Raw genomic sequence first — 18,247 nt, forward strand, 5'->3', positions numbered from 1 at the left:
CAGATTTGGAGGTGCTGAATCTCATCCCAGAAGCTTCACACTCGGATGCAAACCGTCCCAGTAAACGCTGAAGGTCACAGCCTGATGAGGCCATCAGGACCACATCGTCTGCAAATGGCAGAGAAGAGATCCTAAGGCCCCCGAACTGAACTCGCTCGACACCATGGCTGCGCCTAGAAATTCTGTCCATGAAAATTATGAACAGAATTGGTGACAAAGGGCAGCCTTGGTGGAGGCCAACGTTCACCGGAAACAGGCTTGACTTACTGCTGGCAATGCGAACCAGGCTCCTGCTCCAGTTGTACAAGGACTGAATGGTACGTAGTAGCGTGCCACCAATCCCATACTCCTGGAGCATCCCCACAGGACACCGCAAGGGACACGGTCGAATGCCTTTTCCAGGTCCCATGTACCCTCCAGTACCCTTAGAGCTGGTCCAGTGTTCCGCGACCAGGACGAAAACCACATTGCACCTCCTGTAGCCGAGGTTCAACTAACGGTTGTACCCTTCTCTCCAGCACCCTGGAATAGACTTTCCCAGGGAGGCTGAGGAGTGTGATCCCCCTCTAGTTGGAACACACCCTCCTGTCACCCTTCTTGAAAAGGGGGACCGCCACCCCAGTCTGCCAATCCAGAAGTACTGTTCCCGACTTCCATGCAATGTTGAAGAGACGTGTCAGCCAAGAGAGTCCCCCAACATCCAGAGCCTTGAGGAATTCAGGGCGAAACTCATCCACCCCCGGAGCTTTGCCACTGGGGAGCGTTATGACTACCAGATACCTTAGCCATGGTGATGGAACTGTCCACATTCGTGTCCTCAGACTCTGCTTCCTCTATGGAAGGTATGTCAGTGGGATTGAGAAGGGCCTCAAAGTATTCCTTCCACCATTCGACTGTATCCTCAGTCGAGGTCAGAAGACCCCCGTTCCCACTGTAAACAGTGTGGACTGGGCACTGCTTCCCCTTTCTGAGGCGCCAGACCGTTTGCCAGAACCTCTTTGAGGCCGACCGAAAGTCATGCTCCATGGCCTCACCGAACTCCTCCCACACCCGAGTTTTTGCCTCGACCATCGCCGAAGCCGCATGCTGCTTGGCCTGCCGGTACCTGTCAGCTGCTTCAGGAGTCCCGCAAGTCATCCATGCTCGATAGAACTCCTCCTTCAGATTGACGGCAGCCCTGACCTCTGGTGGAAATGTGACTTTTTTTCTCCATAATATTACTACTGTCTTCATAAACAGTACTCCTGTGTTCACTTCATTGAGTTTGTCAGTCAAAAAACACATTCGGTGTTTCAGCTTATAAATTTGAAATATTGTTTTTAATATCTTGCTAAGAGGCACTCATTTGGACTTTGAAAAATACATTTTTGTTGAACAAAACAACAAAGTACTTGATTAAAAGTCCTTTTTTTGTGTTTATCATTTTGTCTTCTTGCTTTTTAGCCGCTTTGTCTTCCCTGCTGATTTGGCAGCATCATCCTGTGAAACAAAAGGGAAAAACCAGGGTATTAGGAAACGTATGATTATCTTGCATTAGAGCATCACTTAGTGGTGCCAGGCTTAATATTTGAGTGGCACTTTAGAGCGGCTGAGAGTTTTTGACAGGCACTTTTTGCCCTCAACGCCTGCTGCTTCGCCGTCTCGCCGAAATATGTAAATTACAACCTACTGATTGGCCCTCGTCGTGTTCTGATAATTGCATCAAAGTAAACATTGCACTCTCACAAAATCCTCTCCGCTATGTTTGGCTCACTTTTTATAAAAAAAAAAACAAAACAAAAAACGATGGTGAAATAGACTTTACTGTGGTGTATCGGCCTCCACGCTCACATCGAGAGATCTAATTGTGGATTCATCTCACTGTCACTCCTAACGCCTCATAATCCTGTTGCCAGCGTACGTCACTTGTCATTTACAAAGCCTTCACGCTGGGAATGAGGCCAAACGTGGCTTGTTGAGGGAAAAGATGGTGTCTGTGAGAGATGGCTCACTTGCGCTACTAGCGTGTACTAGTGAAGCTGACAACGTATCTGTCCCACCTCTAACCCCTGCTGGCATTTTCAGATCAGATACCACCCCAAACACACACACACACACACACACACACACACATACACATACACAGACTTACAAATAATATCTGACAAATGTTAGCAGTAACGGTTGATATGAACTTGGACCCACAGCTATCTCTGCTATTTCTTGTACAATGACTATAAAAGATTGCTTGGCAAGTCTCGAGTCCACGGGGACAACAAACAAAAGGGTCCTCATTTGCTTGCCTCAACTACACCAATGGACGACGACAAAGGATATTTCTTAACCCTCAAGACAAAAGGCATCTCTAAAGTGCAGCCCATGAAAAGTGGTGCCATTTTCCAGATTTGACCTTATTTTTGTTTATATTCTAAAAATAAAATTATTAGTGTATATAATAATGGATTAGATTTCTATAGCACATTTCAAAACGCTTCAGTCGCACACTAGTGGTATCTGTAGCTACAGCTGCCCCTGGGGTAGTCTGACAGAAACCATCCATTTTCTATACCGCTTCATCCTCATTAGGGTCGCGGGGGTATGCTGGAGCCTATCCCAGCTGACTTCGGGCGACAGGCGGGGTACACCCTGGACTGGTCGGCAGCCAATCGCAGGGCACATATAGACAAACAACCATTCACACTCACATTCATACCTATTTACATTCATACCAATTTAGAGTCGGCAATTAACCTCACCTGCATGTTTTTGGAATGTGTGCCCGGGAGTGCCCGGGAGAACATGGGAGAACATGCAAACTCCACACAGAAATGCCCAGGGGAGAATCGAACCCAGGTCTTCCCAATCTCCAGGCTGTTCCTGTATTGGCCAACGTGCTAACCACTAGACCACCGTGCGGCCCTCTGACAGAAACATGGCTGTCAATTTACGACTCTCCGACCATCACCAAATATCCATTCATATTCATACACCATTATGGGCAGCACTGGAGGCAAGGTGGGTGAAGTGTCTTGCCCAGGGACACGACAGTGACTGGATGAGGGAGCAAGGAGCGAACTGCCAACCTTCCGGTTTCTGGGTGTAACCTGCTCTACCTGCTGAGCCACTGCCATCCCAGTTACAACAGTATTCTAATAATCCTGTCACCTGTTTACCAATGAATAAAACAAATTTATAACCACAAAATGAACACTGACTCGCAATCGGTTCGATACTAGAGTGGTTTGACATGTGGGAGACAGGCGCAGTGGTTTTTACTAAATCAAACGTCTTCAGTATCATTGTGGAAACTTCTGGGGAGTTCCTTTTTTAATTTTAATCCGAAAAGATGAAACAACCAACTTCTCCCTGCACAACAAACACACCAGTGGTTTGGCTCATTAGCATGGCGCTCTTTGTATATTATTTTTCAAATAAAATAAACAGCCTTATTTCCAAAGTTGATATGCAATTACAGCAGGGGTGGCCAAAGTGCGGCCCAGGGTTCATTTGCGGCCCACGACTGTTTTTTTTGTTTTTTTTATTGGCCCGCAGCACATTGTTCAAGAGATTCAAGATTCAAGAGATTCAAGAGAGTTTTATTGTCATGTGCATGGTAAAACAGCAGTAATACTATGCAATGAAAATCTTATTCTGTTCATTCTCCCAAGAAAAGAAAGAAAACACAAGAAAGAATAAGAACATAAGAAACATAAACACATAAACATATATACCAATAAATTAAGCAACAACAACAGAAGTGACATTAATACAAATAAATATACAAATAAATAAATAAATAAATAAATAAAGTGCTATGAGTGTGTGCGTGTGTTGCATGCGGCGTGTGTGAGTGCTTCGTTGAGAAGCCTGATGGCCTGTGGGTAAAAGCTGTTTGCCGGCCTTGTGGTCCTGGACTTCAAACTCCTGTAGCGTCTGCCTGACGGTAGGAGTGTGAATAATGAGTGTTGTGGATGTGTGCTGTCCTTGATGAGGTTGTGTGTTCTTCGTAGGACTCTAGATTTATAAATGTCTTGCAGTGAGGGGAGGGCTGCCCCAACAATGTTCTGTGAGGTCTTGATCACCCGCTGGAGTGCTTTCCTATCACGTGTTGTACAGTTACCGTACCAAACAGTGATGGAGGCGGTAAGGACACTTTCGATAGTGCATCTGTAGAAGCAACTCAGGATTGTGGTGGACATGCCAAATTTCCTCAGTCTTCTTATAATAAAACTAGAAAACTTAAAAAATAGCAAGAATGGAAAAATCAGCAGTAATTTTCTAAGAATGCAACATTATGAGGAAAATAATGTCATTTTAGGAGCATAAAATTGAACGATTAAAGAACAAAAAAAGTTGTAATATGAGAAACAAAAAGATGTAATTTTTGGAAAATTCCAATTGCAGAAAATTATAATGCTACAAGAACAAAGTAAACATATTATGGGAATAAAGTCATGATTACAAGAAGAAAATGTACAGGAACAAAGTTGGAGAAGAATAGTTGGGGTGAAAAACAAAAACTGAAATAGAAAAAACACCTGTAATTTTAGGAGAATAAAGTTAAAATATCAAGAGGAAAAAAAGTCATATTTAACAAGCGTCACAACTTTATAAGAATAAACTTGTAATATTATGAGCGGGAAAAAAATACATTTTAGTAGCACAGAGCTGAAATATCAAAGGAAAAAAGTCGTAATTTGAGAAACAAACGAAACAAAATAAAGTTGTAATTTGTGGAAAATTAGGTTGGGGAAAAATGAATGAGTGTGTATGGTTGTTTGTTTATATGTGCCCTAGAATTGGCTTGTGATCTGTCCAGGGTGTACCCCGCCTCTCGCCCACAGTCAGCTGGGCTCCAGGTTAGCCCCGTGACCCTAATGAGGATAAGCAGCATAGAAAAAGGATGGATTGAGGTTGTGGAAAAGTTATAATATGGGAATAAAGTTGCAATATTATGAAAAGATTTATGAAATATGAAATAAAATCTGTGTCCAGGTTGCAGGGATGTCCAACTTTCATCACAATTAGAGCTGACAGCTATTTGTTTTATGACGGGCAACATTTAAACTGTACACTATTTTATTTACCAAGCAGACCTCCACCTCGTGTGGCCATTGTCTTTATGCTATTTTGTGCTAATTTGTCATTATATAAAGTCTGAATTCAAGTTGTAACAAACCAAGAGTTGAAGCAAATATTCTTTGACCATTTGTGAGCTACTCAAAATCAGCTGGCAAGCGAGGAGACTCCTGTGATAGTATCACCGTCAGACAGCCGTCATGTTTGTGTTGTCATGACATGAATTGTCATGACACGGCAGTCGGTTTTTGTGATTGACTATGAAAGGCATTTATCGGCATATATGGCGATCACGTTTTTTTATGGAAATCGGCTGATACTAAACGGTAGCCAATCGATCGAGTATCCCTACTACATACTGTATCATTGACAGCGTCTTTGAATGAGTCTTCTGAATGCCGTATTTGTATTGCATATTTTCATTTAGCCATTTTTATGATTTGAAAAAGCTTAATTTAAGCCAAAAACATGTCAAATTTATGTATGCATATATATATTTTACTAATCCGCCGTATTTAACCACAACAGCATAATTTATTAATATAATTTTAAAAAACAAAGTGAAGCCGTGAAATTCAAAGCGTGCTTTGAATTCAATGTACAATTTACTACGTTATTTTTTAAAAAATCATCTTTTTTTGGGCCTGCTGCTGGGCCACAAGAATTTGGATCAACTGTGAGAAGTGTGAAAATGACCGTCAACACCACAGCCACCTCTTCACACGTAAATCTCGTGCATTTAGTGAGCAACCACAGGCGAGTCTCCATTTCAATTGCATCCTGATTGGCCGGGATGACAAATGCCGATGTTTGACGTTCCCTGCACATGTGCACTTTCAAGCGCTTTGTGAAGAATGGGCCAGGCTCTTTTATAGATTCCCATGATTCCCTTGTGAAGGAGAGCTATGGTCCAGGTTGGCAGCCATCTGCCTTGATAAGCCCAGTATTTACTTCCTAAGCGGAGTTGATCGATAAAATTAATCAGTCTGTTGTTTTTTTTAGCTTGTAGGAACCATCAGGCCTCATTTAGGAGCGCTGATTAATGTTATTAATTATATTTAGCCTGCAATGATGCGGTATATTGGCCGCGGCGAAAAAAGGGCAGAGCGGGCACATTCATCTGGGCTTAAACCCGTCTATTTAATTAAGACGGAATTACAATAGCATAGCAATATGCCAAGCTTTTTATTAGGCTAGTTGTGATTTATGACATTACCATTAGTCTCCAGACGTACATTTTTGTTTAGCGCTTAATTGTGCCTACAAGTCCCTAATCGGTCCTGAAGCAGGACTTTAGTTGGACCTCATGGGGATGCTTAGAATGGGCCACACGGAACTGAATTACTGTTATTTACCTTTAAGTCTTTCCACTGGAGTTTGCACTCGATTGTTCAATTTAGATTCGCTACTAAACTGTTATTCATGCGGTTGGGAGGGACTGGGGTTGGGGGGGGGGGGGGGGGGGGGGGGGGGGGGGGGGGGTCGGAGTTGTTTCCAGGCCATTTGCAGGGAGGTTGTGACCTCCACCTGCAGAGAGTCCACACTTCAGCTGGAAATGAAGTCCCTCCCCCCCGACATCTTTTTGAAGTAGGCCACTTTTAAGAGTCGTAGCTTTAATCTACGTGCACTGTCAATGTGAGGAAGTTCCCAGAACACAGACGGCTTCAAAGAGGGGGGTGTGTGGGCGGCAGCCAACTTGGTGAGGGGCAAGTCTTTGATCACCTGAGCAGAGACTTGAAATGAAGCAATTGCCCAAAAGTGCCGAGATGAGTGCTTCCTGTTTACGTTACAAACTGTAAATCTACACTGCCTCCACCCTCAGGCGCACCTGCTCAATGCAGTGGAAGAGCGTGGAACTCGCTTATGTCGACCAACTCAAGTCCGGGCTCACAGTGTCCTTATTGGCAAAATGCGATTTGGCGACCCAAAAGGATAATTTCTATGAAAAATTGGTCTGTTTGTGTCAACATGTTGTCATATGGTTAACTCATCATTATCATTGAGTAGCGTGAAGCCACTACGGTAACATACAGTAGCTACTGTCCAGTTACACAGCATTAAAACTTGCACACGGTGACTTCCTGTTCGGTGCAAAGTAAGCTTCAAAATAGAAAAAAGCATGGCAGTATTAACCAGGAGCCTGATTTCCCAACTTGTGCGTAAAAAAGGTTCAAAATGCTTCCGTATGACTGAAATTTAGAATGCGTGTAGGTACAAAAAAAATCTGTATTGATCAAAAGTGCGGACCCGAGCCATATGCACACCAGCAAGTAATGTGTGTTGATAAATCCCCCCGTTCTAAACTAATATACTAAATTTCAGTTTAACACCTTTTAATTGACCATATATGGTAGCGGAAATCCCTTTTTTTAAGAATGCATGAATGGACTTTTTCCCTTCCCTGTCATCATAGCAAAGAAGAGGAATTTCTCTGACACCAAAATCGAAGTAGAGAAGTAAGAAGTACAAACAAACCAAAAAAACACTTAATGCAGCTGTGACCAACAAAAGAAAAAAAACTGCTTGGGAGAAGGTAACGACTGCAGGTAATTATGCTGGATCTGAGGAAATGATGTACCAAAAATATCTGAATGGTGGTCTTGAATGGGGGGGCAGGCTCTGGGGATGGCGGGATTTGCAGGCCGCTTGTCTGATTGTCAAATTGTGAAGCACGTAGCAAGATGATGTGGCCTGCGCTGGACAGGCACAGCCATCGCTATTTGTAGTTCCACTGTTCCACCACTAGGTTTTGTGTGTATGTACGCTAAGAGTTGTGCCTAAAAGAAAAACTGCACTTTTATTGGAATTTTGTCCATCATCCACAATCCTTGTGAGACATGAACACACGTCTTTCTCTTTTCTGTTCTAAAGATGAAAAAACAGATCAAAAGAGAACGCACTTTACTGCACGTGATGAGACACACCTATGCCGCCTACAAAGACCGCTATTAAAACGCCAACAAAGTTTATGCTTTTATATACATACTGTAACCATGTAGTAACAGTCCCATTCATAACATGTAATATTTACAGTATTTTGCCCTATTTTGGCCATTCTAAGCATTACTGGAACTTCCTTCCTGGCGCAATGATTTCACAGCAACATAGAAACGAACGCCTACACCTAGCATGAACTCAGAAACAAGAACACAGCAGCAGTGGCAGCTCCAATATGGAGCCTTACCTTTTTGGTAGTGGTCTGAGGCATTGAGAGTGCGGCACTGATGCGCTGCAGGTGAGTGTGTGGTGAAGCTAGTCGTTAGCTGGCTAATAGCTGGCTGGTGTGGTGTGGCGTATTGTCAATGTGCCAGTAACGTAGTTTGATCGGCGTAACAATGCTAATAAAAATAAGTCACTGTATCTTGGTTAATATGCACGTCGCATTATATGTAAATGGAACGTCGCTGGCGCTTTTTGGAGTTTTTTCCAGAAGGCTCTATTGGCAAAATAAGTGTTTCCCATTACGTGCAGTAATAAGCTGTCTCTTTTTATCTGTTTTTATAGCTTTAGAATGCACACAAAAGAGAGAGACTTATGTGTTGATGTCTCACATAAGGATTGTGGATGATGGGCAAAATTCGCCTCCAAAAAGTGCAGTGTTCCTACGCACAAGTACAGGTTGATAAATCGCATCTTTTGCATGGGAATGTACACGCTTGATAAATGAGGCCCCTGGATTCTACCAGAACTAACACAAGGCACCCATTTAGCTTGTTAGATATTATAGATATATATTATATATATATATATATATATATATATATATATATACTGTACAATATTATTACACAAAGTGGCCAGAGGCTCTTATTTTTCAATACAATTTAAAAACCATTTAAATTGTGTGATCATTGACTGCTTTTCTGATAGCAATGCGGTTCCAAGAACTGGGAACAAAAGCTATAAAAAAAAAAAGAAAAAAAAAGATAGCTTTTACATCAGCCACCAGAAGAAAGATTTCCCCATGTACGAAAGCTTTATTATCATTATAGTCGAGGCATAAAATGAAATGTCCATAGCAGCTGTTAGATAAGAGTATAAAATATCATTTGGCAACAGAAGAATCAAAATAAAAATCTGGACAAATGGAGAAAAACCATATCAACAAACTGCCGTAGGTTGAAAAATCCTTGATCACCCATTCTATTTATGTCTCAGATGAAGGTCACAAAGTAAGCGTGCAAACAGTTTCTGTTTTCGGTTATGTGGACAACCACTTATGTCGACGTAAATCAGCTAGTCTGAGGGGCTTCGACATAAGCAGTGTCCGCTGTACAACACACAACCTCAGCATTGGAGCGGTGTCAGCAGTAATGGGGGTCAGTGGATATTTCCAGGGTACACTGTGGTCCATTAGTACCAGCTGAGCATCATACACAAAGCACGACTGACGTCTGACTACATCTGACCACAATGTACCTGTTGCAGCTGGCTAAAGATGACTTATTTTTCAACCAAAATATATGAGACCATCACCACCAGCCAGCATATGTTACAAATATTGGTTTAAAAGAACAGACTCAACAAAAAAAAAGTTAATTTTTCACAATCAGGAATTAAACTTCATAAAAATTGGCATTAATTGTCGTTTGACTATAAGTCACTCACAGCTGGCGGGCATTCATGTAGATTTTTGTAGTGGGAGTCTCAGAGATGCAATCAATAATTTGCAGTCATGTTGTTTTTATGATAGGCTATACTGTACATTCAGTGACAGCGAACATTAGTAGCTAGACTTTTTGTCTAGCGCTATAATTATTTGATGGAAAACTAATTCGCATGCGTGTGTCACGTTGGAGGCCGCTTATGAAGTCAAAGCAGGAAGAGGGCAGGATATAATGCTTGCAGTACATTGGAATGTTGGCGCCCTCTAGTAAGCTGGGGAACTCTTGCATACAGCCCCTTTCATGGCTTCTCTCTGCAGTGTACTCTAACTTGTCAAAAAGTTGCCCCCAAGGGCCTTGAAAATGTCAGTTGACAGGCCTCAAAAAGCCTTTTGCAGTCGCTGCATGATGCTATTACTGTGTCAGTATGACACCACATCACTGAGCAATGTCTCACGCACCTTTTTTGGAGGTAAGGAGGCCGATATGACGGCGAAAAGGCTTCCACACTCATGCAGGATTAGCCTCGCAAAATGGCAGCTGGTTGGATCCAGTCATAAATGCTTTTCCCACAAAATGGGAGGGCTTGATTAAAACTGTCTACACTGAGGATGGGTATTTAACTATGGGGGAAAATGGAAAATGAACGTGGAGTTTTATTTATATACAATATTTTTGGGGGGGGCGTTGAATGTGGATGCAGCTCAATTTCTTACTAAAAGGTCAATTTTTCAAAACAAGGGACTTACGTGACTTGTTTCAAGTAGGGATGCTCCAATCGATCGGCCACCCATTAGTATTGGCCGATTTCTGTGAATAATCATGAGATCGGTATATGCCAATAAATTCCTTTCAACGCTGATCACAAAAGTCGATCACCTGTGGCTTGTACTATTGCAGCCTGTTGCGAACACCGCATGCAGTGTAGTGACTTGTTTAGCGGCGTCCTCCCACTTTCCTTCACACTGCGCAGGCGTGCCAAAACAAAAACAATCTTGTCTGCCGTTAAAAAAACTTTAATGCGGCATTTGAAGAACAAACGCTCGACGGAGTATGGTGAGTTTTCAAGGCTCACAGTGTGATTATCAGTCAAACGGCAGCTAACGCAGTGCATGACAGTCAGAAGGCTAAGCAAATAACCTGAAAAATAATTGAATGAACGAGGCTAGATGACCAGCCTTTCTCAGTGGTGGAAGACACCGGGTTCGCCAACTGTTCTCTCACTTGGAGCCCACCTACGTGCTACCTGGCGCTAGAGCTCCATTAGACTCTCACATGTACTCTGACATCCAAATCTCCTTAAAGACGTTGTCTCATCCTCTAAGTTTCATGAGTCACATGGTCTCTTGAAGAAGGAAGTCAAATATGTTTTTGTGTAAATGACGGTGATTTTATGGTTTTATGGTTCCTTTTTTCAGGTGTGCAGCCAGGAATTCTGGGCCCCATGAGGGAAAAAAATCACCCTAAAAATGGGGTGGGGGCTTTTTATTTATTACTAATTATATATAAAAATATAAAAATAGGTAATTACTAATAAAATTAGTAATTACCTATTTTTGGCCCCCCTGGCAGTCAGGGGACCTTGGAATTGCCTTGACTTTTCCCCTTTTATACGGCACCCCTGGCCAGTAACGCTCATAAGTAAATCGATGTGATCAGTATAGGCCAATTTCACTCATGGATGATCAGAATCGGCAGCATAAAACCCTGATTGGAGCATCCCTAGTTTCAAGCTTTAAGGCAAGCCAAATTTAAATTTATTTCAAAGGTCCCCTATTATACAAAAGTGACTTCTTTATGATGCTCCAACAGTAACGTGTCCCTAGAGCCTGTTTATCAGTAAAAAAAATCTATCATCTCCCTCACTTGGTTGCTCCACATTTGAGAAAAGAGGCACTCACACGCTTGATTTTGAAGTTGCACCTTCTCATGATGTCGTCATCAGGGAAAAACTGCATGGACATACCACCTCTGACCCGCCCCTAGTTGGATGAGCCCACCCCATGTATACGCCCACACATTGTTAGAGAAAACAAAACAAAAAAAGGCTTCGCTACACATCTTAAAAAATAGTCTGGAGCTCTGCCAAATAGCTGTCGGCACTACATCTATTGTGGCACCTTTCAGTCTTATGGAAATTGTTGAAATATACTGTAATACGGGACCATTAAAGTAATACAGTATATCTCAGAATGTAGTCCATATTACACAAGGTAAGCAAATTGGTCAACCAGTAAAAAAAAAAAAGAAAAATAATTAAAACTTGTTACTCAAAATGTATTTTTATATACATTGCTTGAAAAATCTTAGACCGTCTCAAATGTTTTTGAATTCAGCATCTTTACATGGATGACAGCCATTCCATTCTAGTGTGTGTTGAATTACAATGCAAGCGCACGCTCATAAGCCATCAAAAAAACAGAGCTGCTGGAATTCTTGCACCGGTGATGGTCACCCAGCAGCAGTGCGAAAGACTGGTGAAGAGAATGCCAAGACGCACGAAAGCTGTGATTACAAATCAGGATTATTCCAGCAAATATTGATTTTTTAACTCTAAGTTAAACATTCTATTTGGGCCGTTTAAAAGTGAAAATGCACAGGTAAAAAAAATCAAATTCTTTTTTCTTGTGTGTGTTTTGATAATTTTTCATTTTCTGCAAATAAATGCTCTAAATTAGAATAATTTTATTTGGGAGTAATGCTGCCAATAGATCAGACAAAATGATAATTTTGCAGTGGTCTCTCCAATTTAGCGCTGTGTTTAATCTCATTCAATTTTTTTGCAGTGTAGATGTCAACCTACTGTAGTTGAGACTAAATCAACAGCACTTTTGCTGGTTGCGGCCAAGTAGTGCACTCCATTACCTCAACTCGCTTCAAGATGTAATTAATCGACCAACGATTCCACACAGAAAACTATCAATCAATTAATTAATTGTCTCAGCCTGTCTGTCGTATTTATTGACAGGAACCAGTCACCGTAAAAAAAAAAAAAAAAAAAAGTTTTTGTTACTGTGTAATACTATCATAAAAATATCTGGAAGGTGTCTCACCATGGAGGCGGTGTATCCTTCTTCTACCAGGATGTTCCGGGCGCAGTTGTTGATGTGCTTGAAGCGGTCAGGCCCCAACAAAATACCTCCATACCACCGCGACACCACCACCATCACGTTGCGCACGTCCAGAATCTGTGGTGGGACACAAATAAACATAAACTCATCACAAATGAAGATGGATTACGCTCTAATCCCGTCATTAAAGTCCCACTAAATACCTAATCAGTGAATCACACGGTCCTTCAAACTATTCCTTGCAGCAAAAGTACAATCTGTCGTCGGAGAGGAGAAGAGGGGACACTTGCACATATGGATGCCCAAATTATTAATCAGAGCCTTCCTTTATTCATCACAATGCACTTGGACACTCACCGTCATGACGCACAAATCAAGAATGAAGAAACTGAGGGGGAAATGTAGGCTTGCTTGAGATTAGAGAACAGATTAATGCCAAAGCACTACATGTAAATTGCTCTGTGCGCTGCGAGTGTCACAAGCAGAAGATTAATCAGTATGTTCCCTCGGAGGAGATGCGTGAACTGATAGAAACTCGCACTTTGCTGACAAGAGGGTCAGCCGGCAACAGGAAGTAACCTGATCTGCCGACCTGATCATATCAGTCAGGAGAAGACCAAAAACGATGAAAGAGATTTCCAGTTTTGATAAAACTGCTACCAGGACAACATACTGTAACTTACATACCGTAAATCACTGTGTATAAACCGCACCCGTGTATTAACCGCACCCCCATTTTCAGGCTCACAGCGGAGGAAAAAAATAGTAAAATAGTAAATAAAATAAAATAAAATAGTACATTTTTTTAGTTCATAAATGCTTGCCAACTCTTTCATCTCAGCAATTTCAAAAAGAAGAAGAAAGGAGAAATCTGCCGTCCATGAATTCATCTGCAATGGAATTCATGTAAGAAAAGTTTGCCGTCAACTTGCCGATGATGTCCGCTCTCCAACCCCGGCTGACTGACTTGTCCACACCGTGCTGCCGTCCTGCTGCCTCGTTCCCAAACTCTTCTGCATACCGGCAGATGGAGAGTTTGAACGCTGCGGTGAAAGATCGTCGTGGCACTTTGAGAGGGTACAGGCCCGGTCACACCGCCCGAACTTTGCTGGAGCGTCCCTTGAACGGTAGGAAGAGGGGGCCGAATTTCCACAACGCCCGTCACCGCGCACAAAATGGGGAAAAAAAAATAGAAAACACGGGCGTTGTCCTAGCGGTGCACCGAGTCTGGTCACAGACCTGTCATCGTGTATAAACTGCACCCCGATTTTTTGCTTCTTACCAGTGGGAAAAAAGTGCGCTTTATACACGGTGATTTACGGTGTACCTTTCACTTCACTGCCTGAAGAAGCCGGCTGTTTTCCACCATTTTGCCATGTTGACTTCTGTATAAAAGTGAACGGAAACAGAACTGCGAAACAAAACTTCTGCGGTAGTATCAGAGTGATAACAGAGGTGGGACACTGCCTGTGTGTAAAGGCATTCCAGTATGTTTTGGACTGGAGAATCATTTCTCGAACCCTGTTGGGTTGAAATCAGCTGTGGCTGGCCGACAAGTAAAGTCACTGTTCTGTACTGTACTGACCCAAATATAAGACAACCGATCTTCTTCAAGACCCACATTTGGAAAACATTTCAGACAACATTTAAAAGCAGGCTGTTTTCCACCTTTTTGCCATGTCGCTGTTCTGCACTGTGCTGACCTGAATATTTTATAAGACGACCCCTCACTTTCCAAACCCACTTCTTGGAAAAATATTTTTTAAGACAAAATTTAAAAGCCGTATTCCACCCGCTTGCTGTGTCGCTGAATATAAGGCGACCCAGCTTTATCAGAACATGTTTTTTTTTTTAACTGAAAAAGCTGACTTTTTTTTTTCCAGCTGTTTGCCGTGTCGCTGTTCTGTACTGTACGATGTACTGTAAGATGAATGATCCCCAGCTTTCAAATCCAGTTTATAGCAGACTAATACAGTGATTCCCAACCATTGTGCCGTAATCATCAGGCGTGCCCCCGTAACTTATCCAGTTTTACTTCCAGAAATGAATTATTTAGTAATTTATCTTTGTTCATCTATCTATGCCAGTGACGTATCGTCACACGCAGAAAAATTAAATGCTCATCCACCAGATCAGCCATCACCAAATGGCAGACCTCGGTCCGGATCTGGACCCAGTGATGGCCCTGTACGGACCCTTGACCAATTAAAGTGAATGGGAAATGTAATAGCATGTAATCATGCTCGCGGGCTGATCGCAGCAGCAGTTTGCAGACATAATTGCTTCAGTTATTATGGCAAACACGGAGACAGCACTCAAAATGAGCCAATGAAATTGTTTTACATGACAAGAACAGTCCATCCATCCATTTTCTATGCCACTAATCTTTGAATAAGAACCGTGGCTTGCTCAAAAGTAAGAAGTTGATTGAGGAAACCAAACATTTAAAAGTAACAGGACGGACCAATACATGTTAATTCTTCCAGAATCCAGTGCCAAACTGCTGTGTATCATGTGCTCTGAAACTGTAGTGTCCAGTATGAAAAAACTATGGGAGTCATAACAGATTTAATTTACAGCACAGCAATGTGCAAATGAGTCTTCACTAAGGATTGTATGGATTTTGGAGCAAAACATCTTTCGCTGACGGGAGAGTTGTGGAGGAGTGCTTCTGCTGCAGAGACCTTACTTAAAGTTAAACAATGTACTGTTGCAGCTTTTCTGTTCAAAAAAACAAAACAAAAAAATATTAAATTTTTATTTTATTTTTCGAGAAACCGGTGCAATTTTGACTTAAAAATAAGCCTATTGTTTATGCAGTCCATATGAAATACTATTGAGAAACTGATATCTTTTTATTTATCTGTACTGTACAGCCTGAACTCGAAACTCAAACCAGCAAAATGCAACAAAAAGAAGAGCAGTGAAGCATACAAACATATTCAAACTGCATGCTGAGTGTGACACATTCAGACATGTTGGCAGGTCTGCAGTAATATTGAAAGTCCTCTTTGCCTCACTTAATTGAAGACTACACTTAATGGTTGAAGGTACATAATTAACTGCCTGTTGCCATTCATACAACATTTTTGTTTGGTAGTGTGGCGGTTTTCTAATGCTCAACAAAGGTAGGAAAACATTACTTGAAAGGCCTTAAACCCCATCCAATAGCATCAAAGCCACAAAAGAATTCACCTTGTTACATCTTTTTCGAGCTCCCTGATATTTTATAGACGTGTGCATGCATAATGGATGACATCCAAGACTTTTTTTTTCCCCACCGTCTTCGTATCAAAAGGAAAATGAAAGAAAAGCATCGTCAAGGCTGCCTGAGCGAAGGAGGATCAGTGTATTTGTCAAAAGGCGCCGTGAATCATCTTACTTCCGCCGCACAGGGTCGCACGTCTTTCTGACCTCGGCGTCAAGAATCAAAAAGAAGTGTTTGACACCCATTTAGCGCTTGTCTGATGAATGGACGTTGCCTCTGACGGCCACTCACCCTGACGTGACTCGGCAGCTGCTGTTAACGAGTCTGTAGAAACTTTCTAACGGCTTCATGAAGTTAGCACTCTTGTAATGGTCTCATAATATAGAGAGTTGAAACTAAATGTGTGGCCGGTTGTGTGTGTGTGTGTGTGTGTAAGATTGTGAATCATCATGCCATCTGACAACAAGCATTTGATATAATTAATGAAGATTAATAATGTCTCTGCAGGGGGAACACATTGTCATGTTGCGCAATATGGAAATGCGGAAGGCATGCTGTGCTGTTGCACACTCCAACGCCAAGGTCCATGTTTTACATGCTGAAATGTCCCCACTGATGACATGCATGTCTAGGAAAATCGTGGTCTCATTTTGATTGATACACGCATGTTTTCAATCATAAACACTGCTGTAAAAAAAATGTCTATGATGTACCAACACGATTTTCGGATGTGGTCTTGAATCAATAGAATTCCTGCACTTACCTCACCTTACCTACCTTGCGTCAGATATACAGTATTTGCAAATCAATAGAGTTCTCAACCTGACAGAAATAAAGCCCGTAAATCTGAGCAAGATATAATAAAAATCAATAGGGTACTTCATAGGTCATAGAATTTCTTGATTCCAATTTCATCATTTGATAGGAGCCTTGACTTTAGCCACCTAACGTCATCTTTTAAAATCAGACTTCTGACTTTGATGTAGAGAAATAAAACAAAACTGAAGATGTGAACATGAATGACATTAAATGCGAATGCGAAAGAAAAATTAGACTGATTGAACCCTAGACCTTATTGTCTGACCAACTAATGCTAGTTATGACAAATCAGTAAGGTTCTTGGCAACATCAGTAAACGATAATCACGAGCCCAACTCAGGAGACAAGACCATGCATGAGATTGGGTCCACGAGAATGAGACGAGATGAGATTTTAACAATTTTAAGTAAAGTAAAATGAAAAATATGACTGGACAAGTATGAATGTGAGAGGGAATGGTTGTTTGTCTATATGTGCCCTGCGAATTTTCCTTGAGTTTGTGACTGGAAAAAGTCATGCCTCCACTGATTTTAGCCTTTGACCAGAGATACCGCAGCCATTTCCCCGCATATATCATGACAAAAAATTGCGTAATTGCTCTGACCTAGCCAATTATGCATTCCATACAAAAGTAAAAAAAACAAAAACAATATTGGTTATAGTGTCAGTAGAAAAAAAATGTCAGACAAGGAGCCTGTAATGATGTGATCTTTGGTCATAGTCACTGGTATTGTACTGCATCTTTCTCACATAGACAAACAACCCCTAAAAATGTAGTGATGGCATGGTGACAACCGCAATGTACCATTTGACCTGTGACGCGACTGACCTCTGCCATTGTGTCGGCAAAAAAAAAGTGTCATATGTCAAAGTTTAAAGCTCTGATGTAAAGAAATGGCCTCTCAATGTTTAATATGAGTTAAAATTATGACTGAAAGTGTGAGCACCCCAGTGCTATATACTGTAGATACAGGTACAGCCTATTATTTACATATTGACCACAATTAGTTTGAAATAAAATATCAAATATCATAAAAATTTTCACAGCGCTTTATTTAGAAATCGCCTGTCTGCTCTGTTGGCACTTGACAGATGAGGAGAGGAAGAAAAGGCAGAGAAAGGTATTTAAAGTTAATTAATGCATTTCTTGTTCAAGCCTGTTCTTGTTCAATCAGTCGTGCCAGCCCACGTCACTTTAACTGTAACTTGAACTATTAGCAATGAGGCTGTTTCTTTAACCAGTCAGATTTCAGATTTACCTATCAAATTAATATGCAGACTTAAATCATAGCGACTGCAAGCGGACGAAAGTGAAGCTCAAGTTCAACAAAAGATATGCAGGACCAATACTTAGATACTCTCTTCATCTCTGAGAGAAATTCACATCTTATCTATTTATCAGTGCTCATGTAAAACTTCTATCAAAATTTGACCATGCACAACACAATTTTTTAAAATCAGAATTACTTACTATAAAATTAATCAAT

The 18,247-nt window shown here is 41.5% G+C and overlaps 1 protein-coding gene across 2 annotated transcripts in view; it reads right to left on the minus strand.

Moving 5' to 3' along the window:
• Positions 1 to 1,198: 1,198 nt before the first annotated feature.
• impact (impact RWD domain protein) overlaps positions 1,199 to 18,247 on the minus strand; it is a 31,325-nt gene continuing 14,276 nt past the window's right edge. The window contains exons 10-11 of one of the 2 annotated variants that reach the window (XM_054790740.1): positions 12,716 to 12,850; positions 1,199 to 1,479 (exon numbers count right to left, since the gene is read on the minus strand). In XM_054790740.1, the coding sequence (XP_054646715.1) occupies positions 1,420 to 1,479; positions 12,716 to 12,850 (195 nt within the window). In that variant the 3' untranslated portion in view covers positions 1,199 to 1,419. Of the gene's footprint in view, positions 1,480 to 3,701; positions 4,854 to 12,715; positions 12,851 to 18,247 lie in introns of those variants that run through there. The other variant, XM_054790741.1, reaches the window with a different exon arrangement.

The sequence above is a fragment of the Dunckerocampus dactyliophorus genome, chromosome 10 (genome assembly GCF_027744805.1).
Source record: "Dunckerocampus dactyliophorus isolate RoL2022-P2 chromosome 10, RoL_Ddac_1.1, whole genome shotgun sequence".
NCBI lineage: Eukaryota > Metazoa > Chordata > Actinopteri > Syngnathiformes > Syngnathidae > Dunckerocampus > Dunckerocampus dactyliophorus.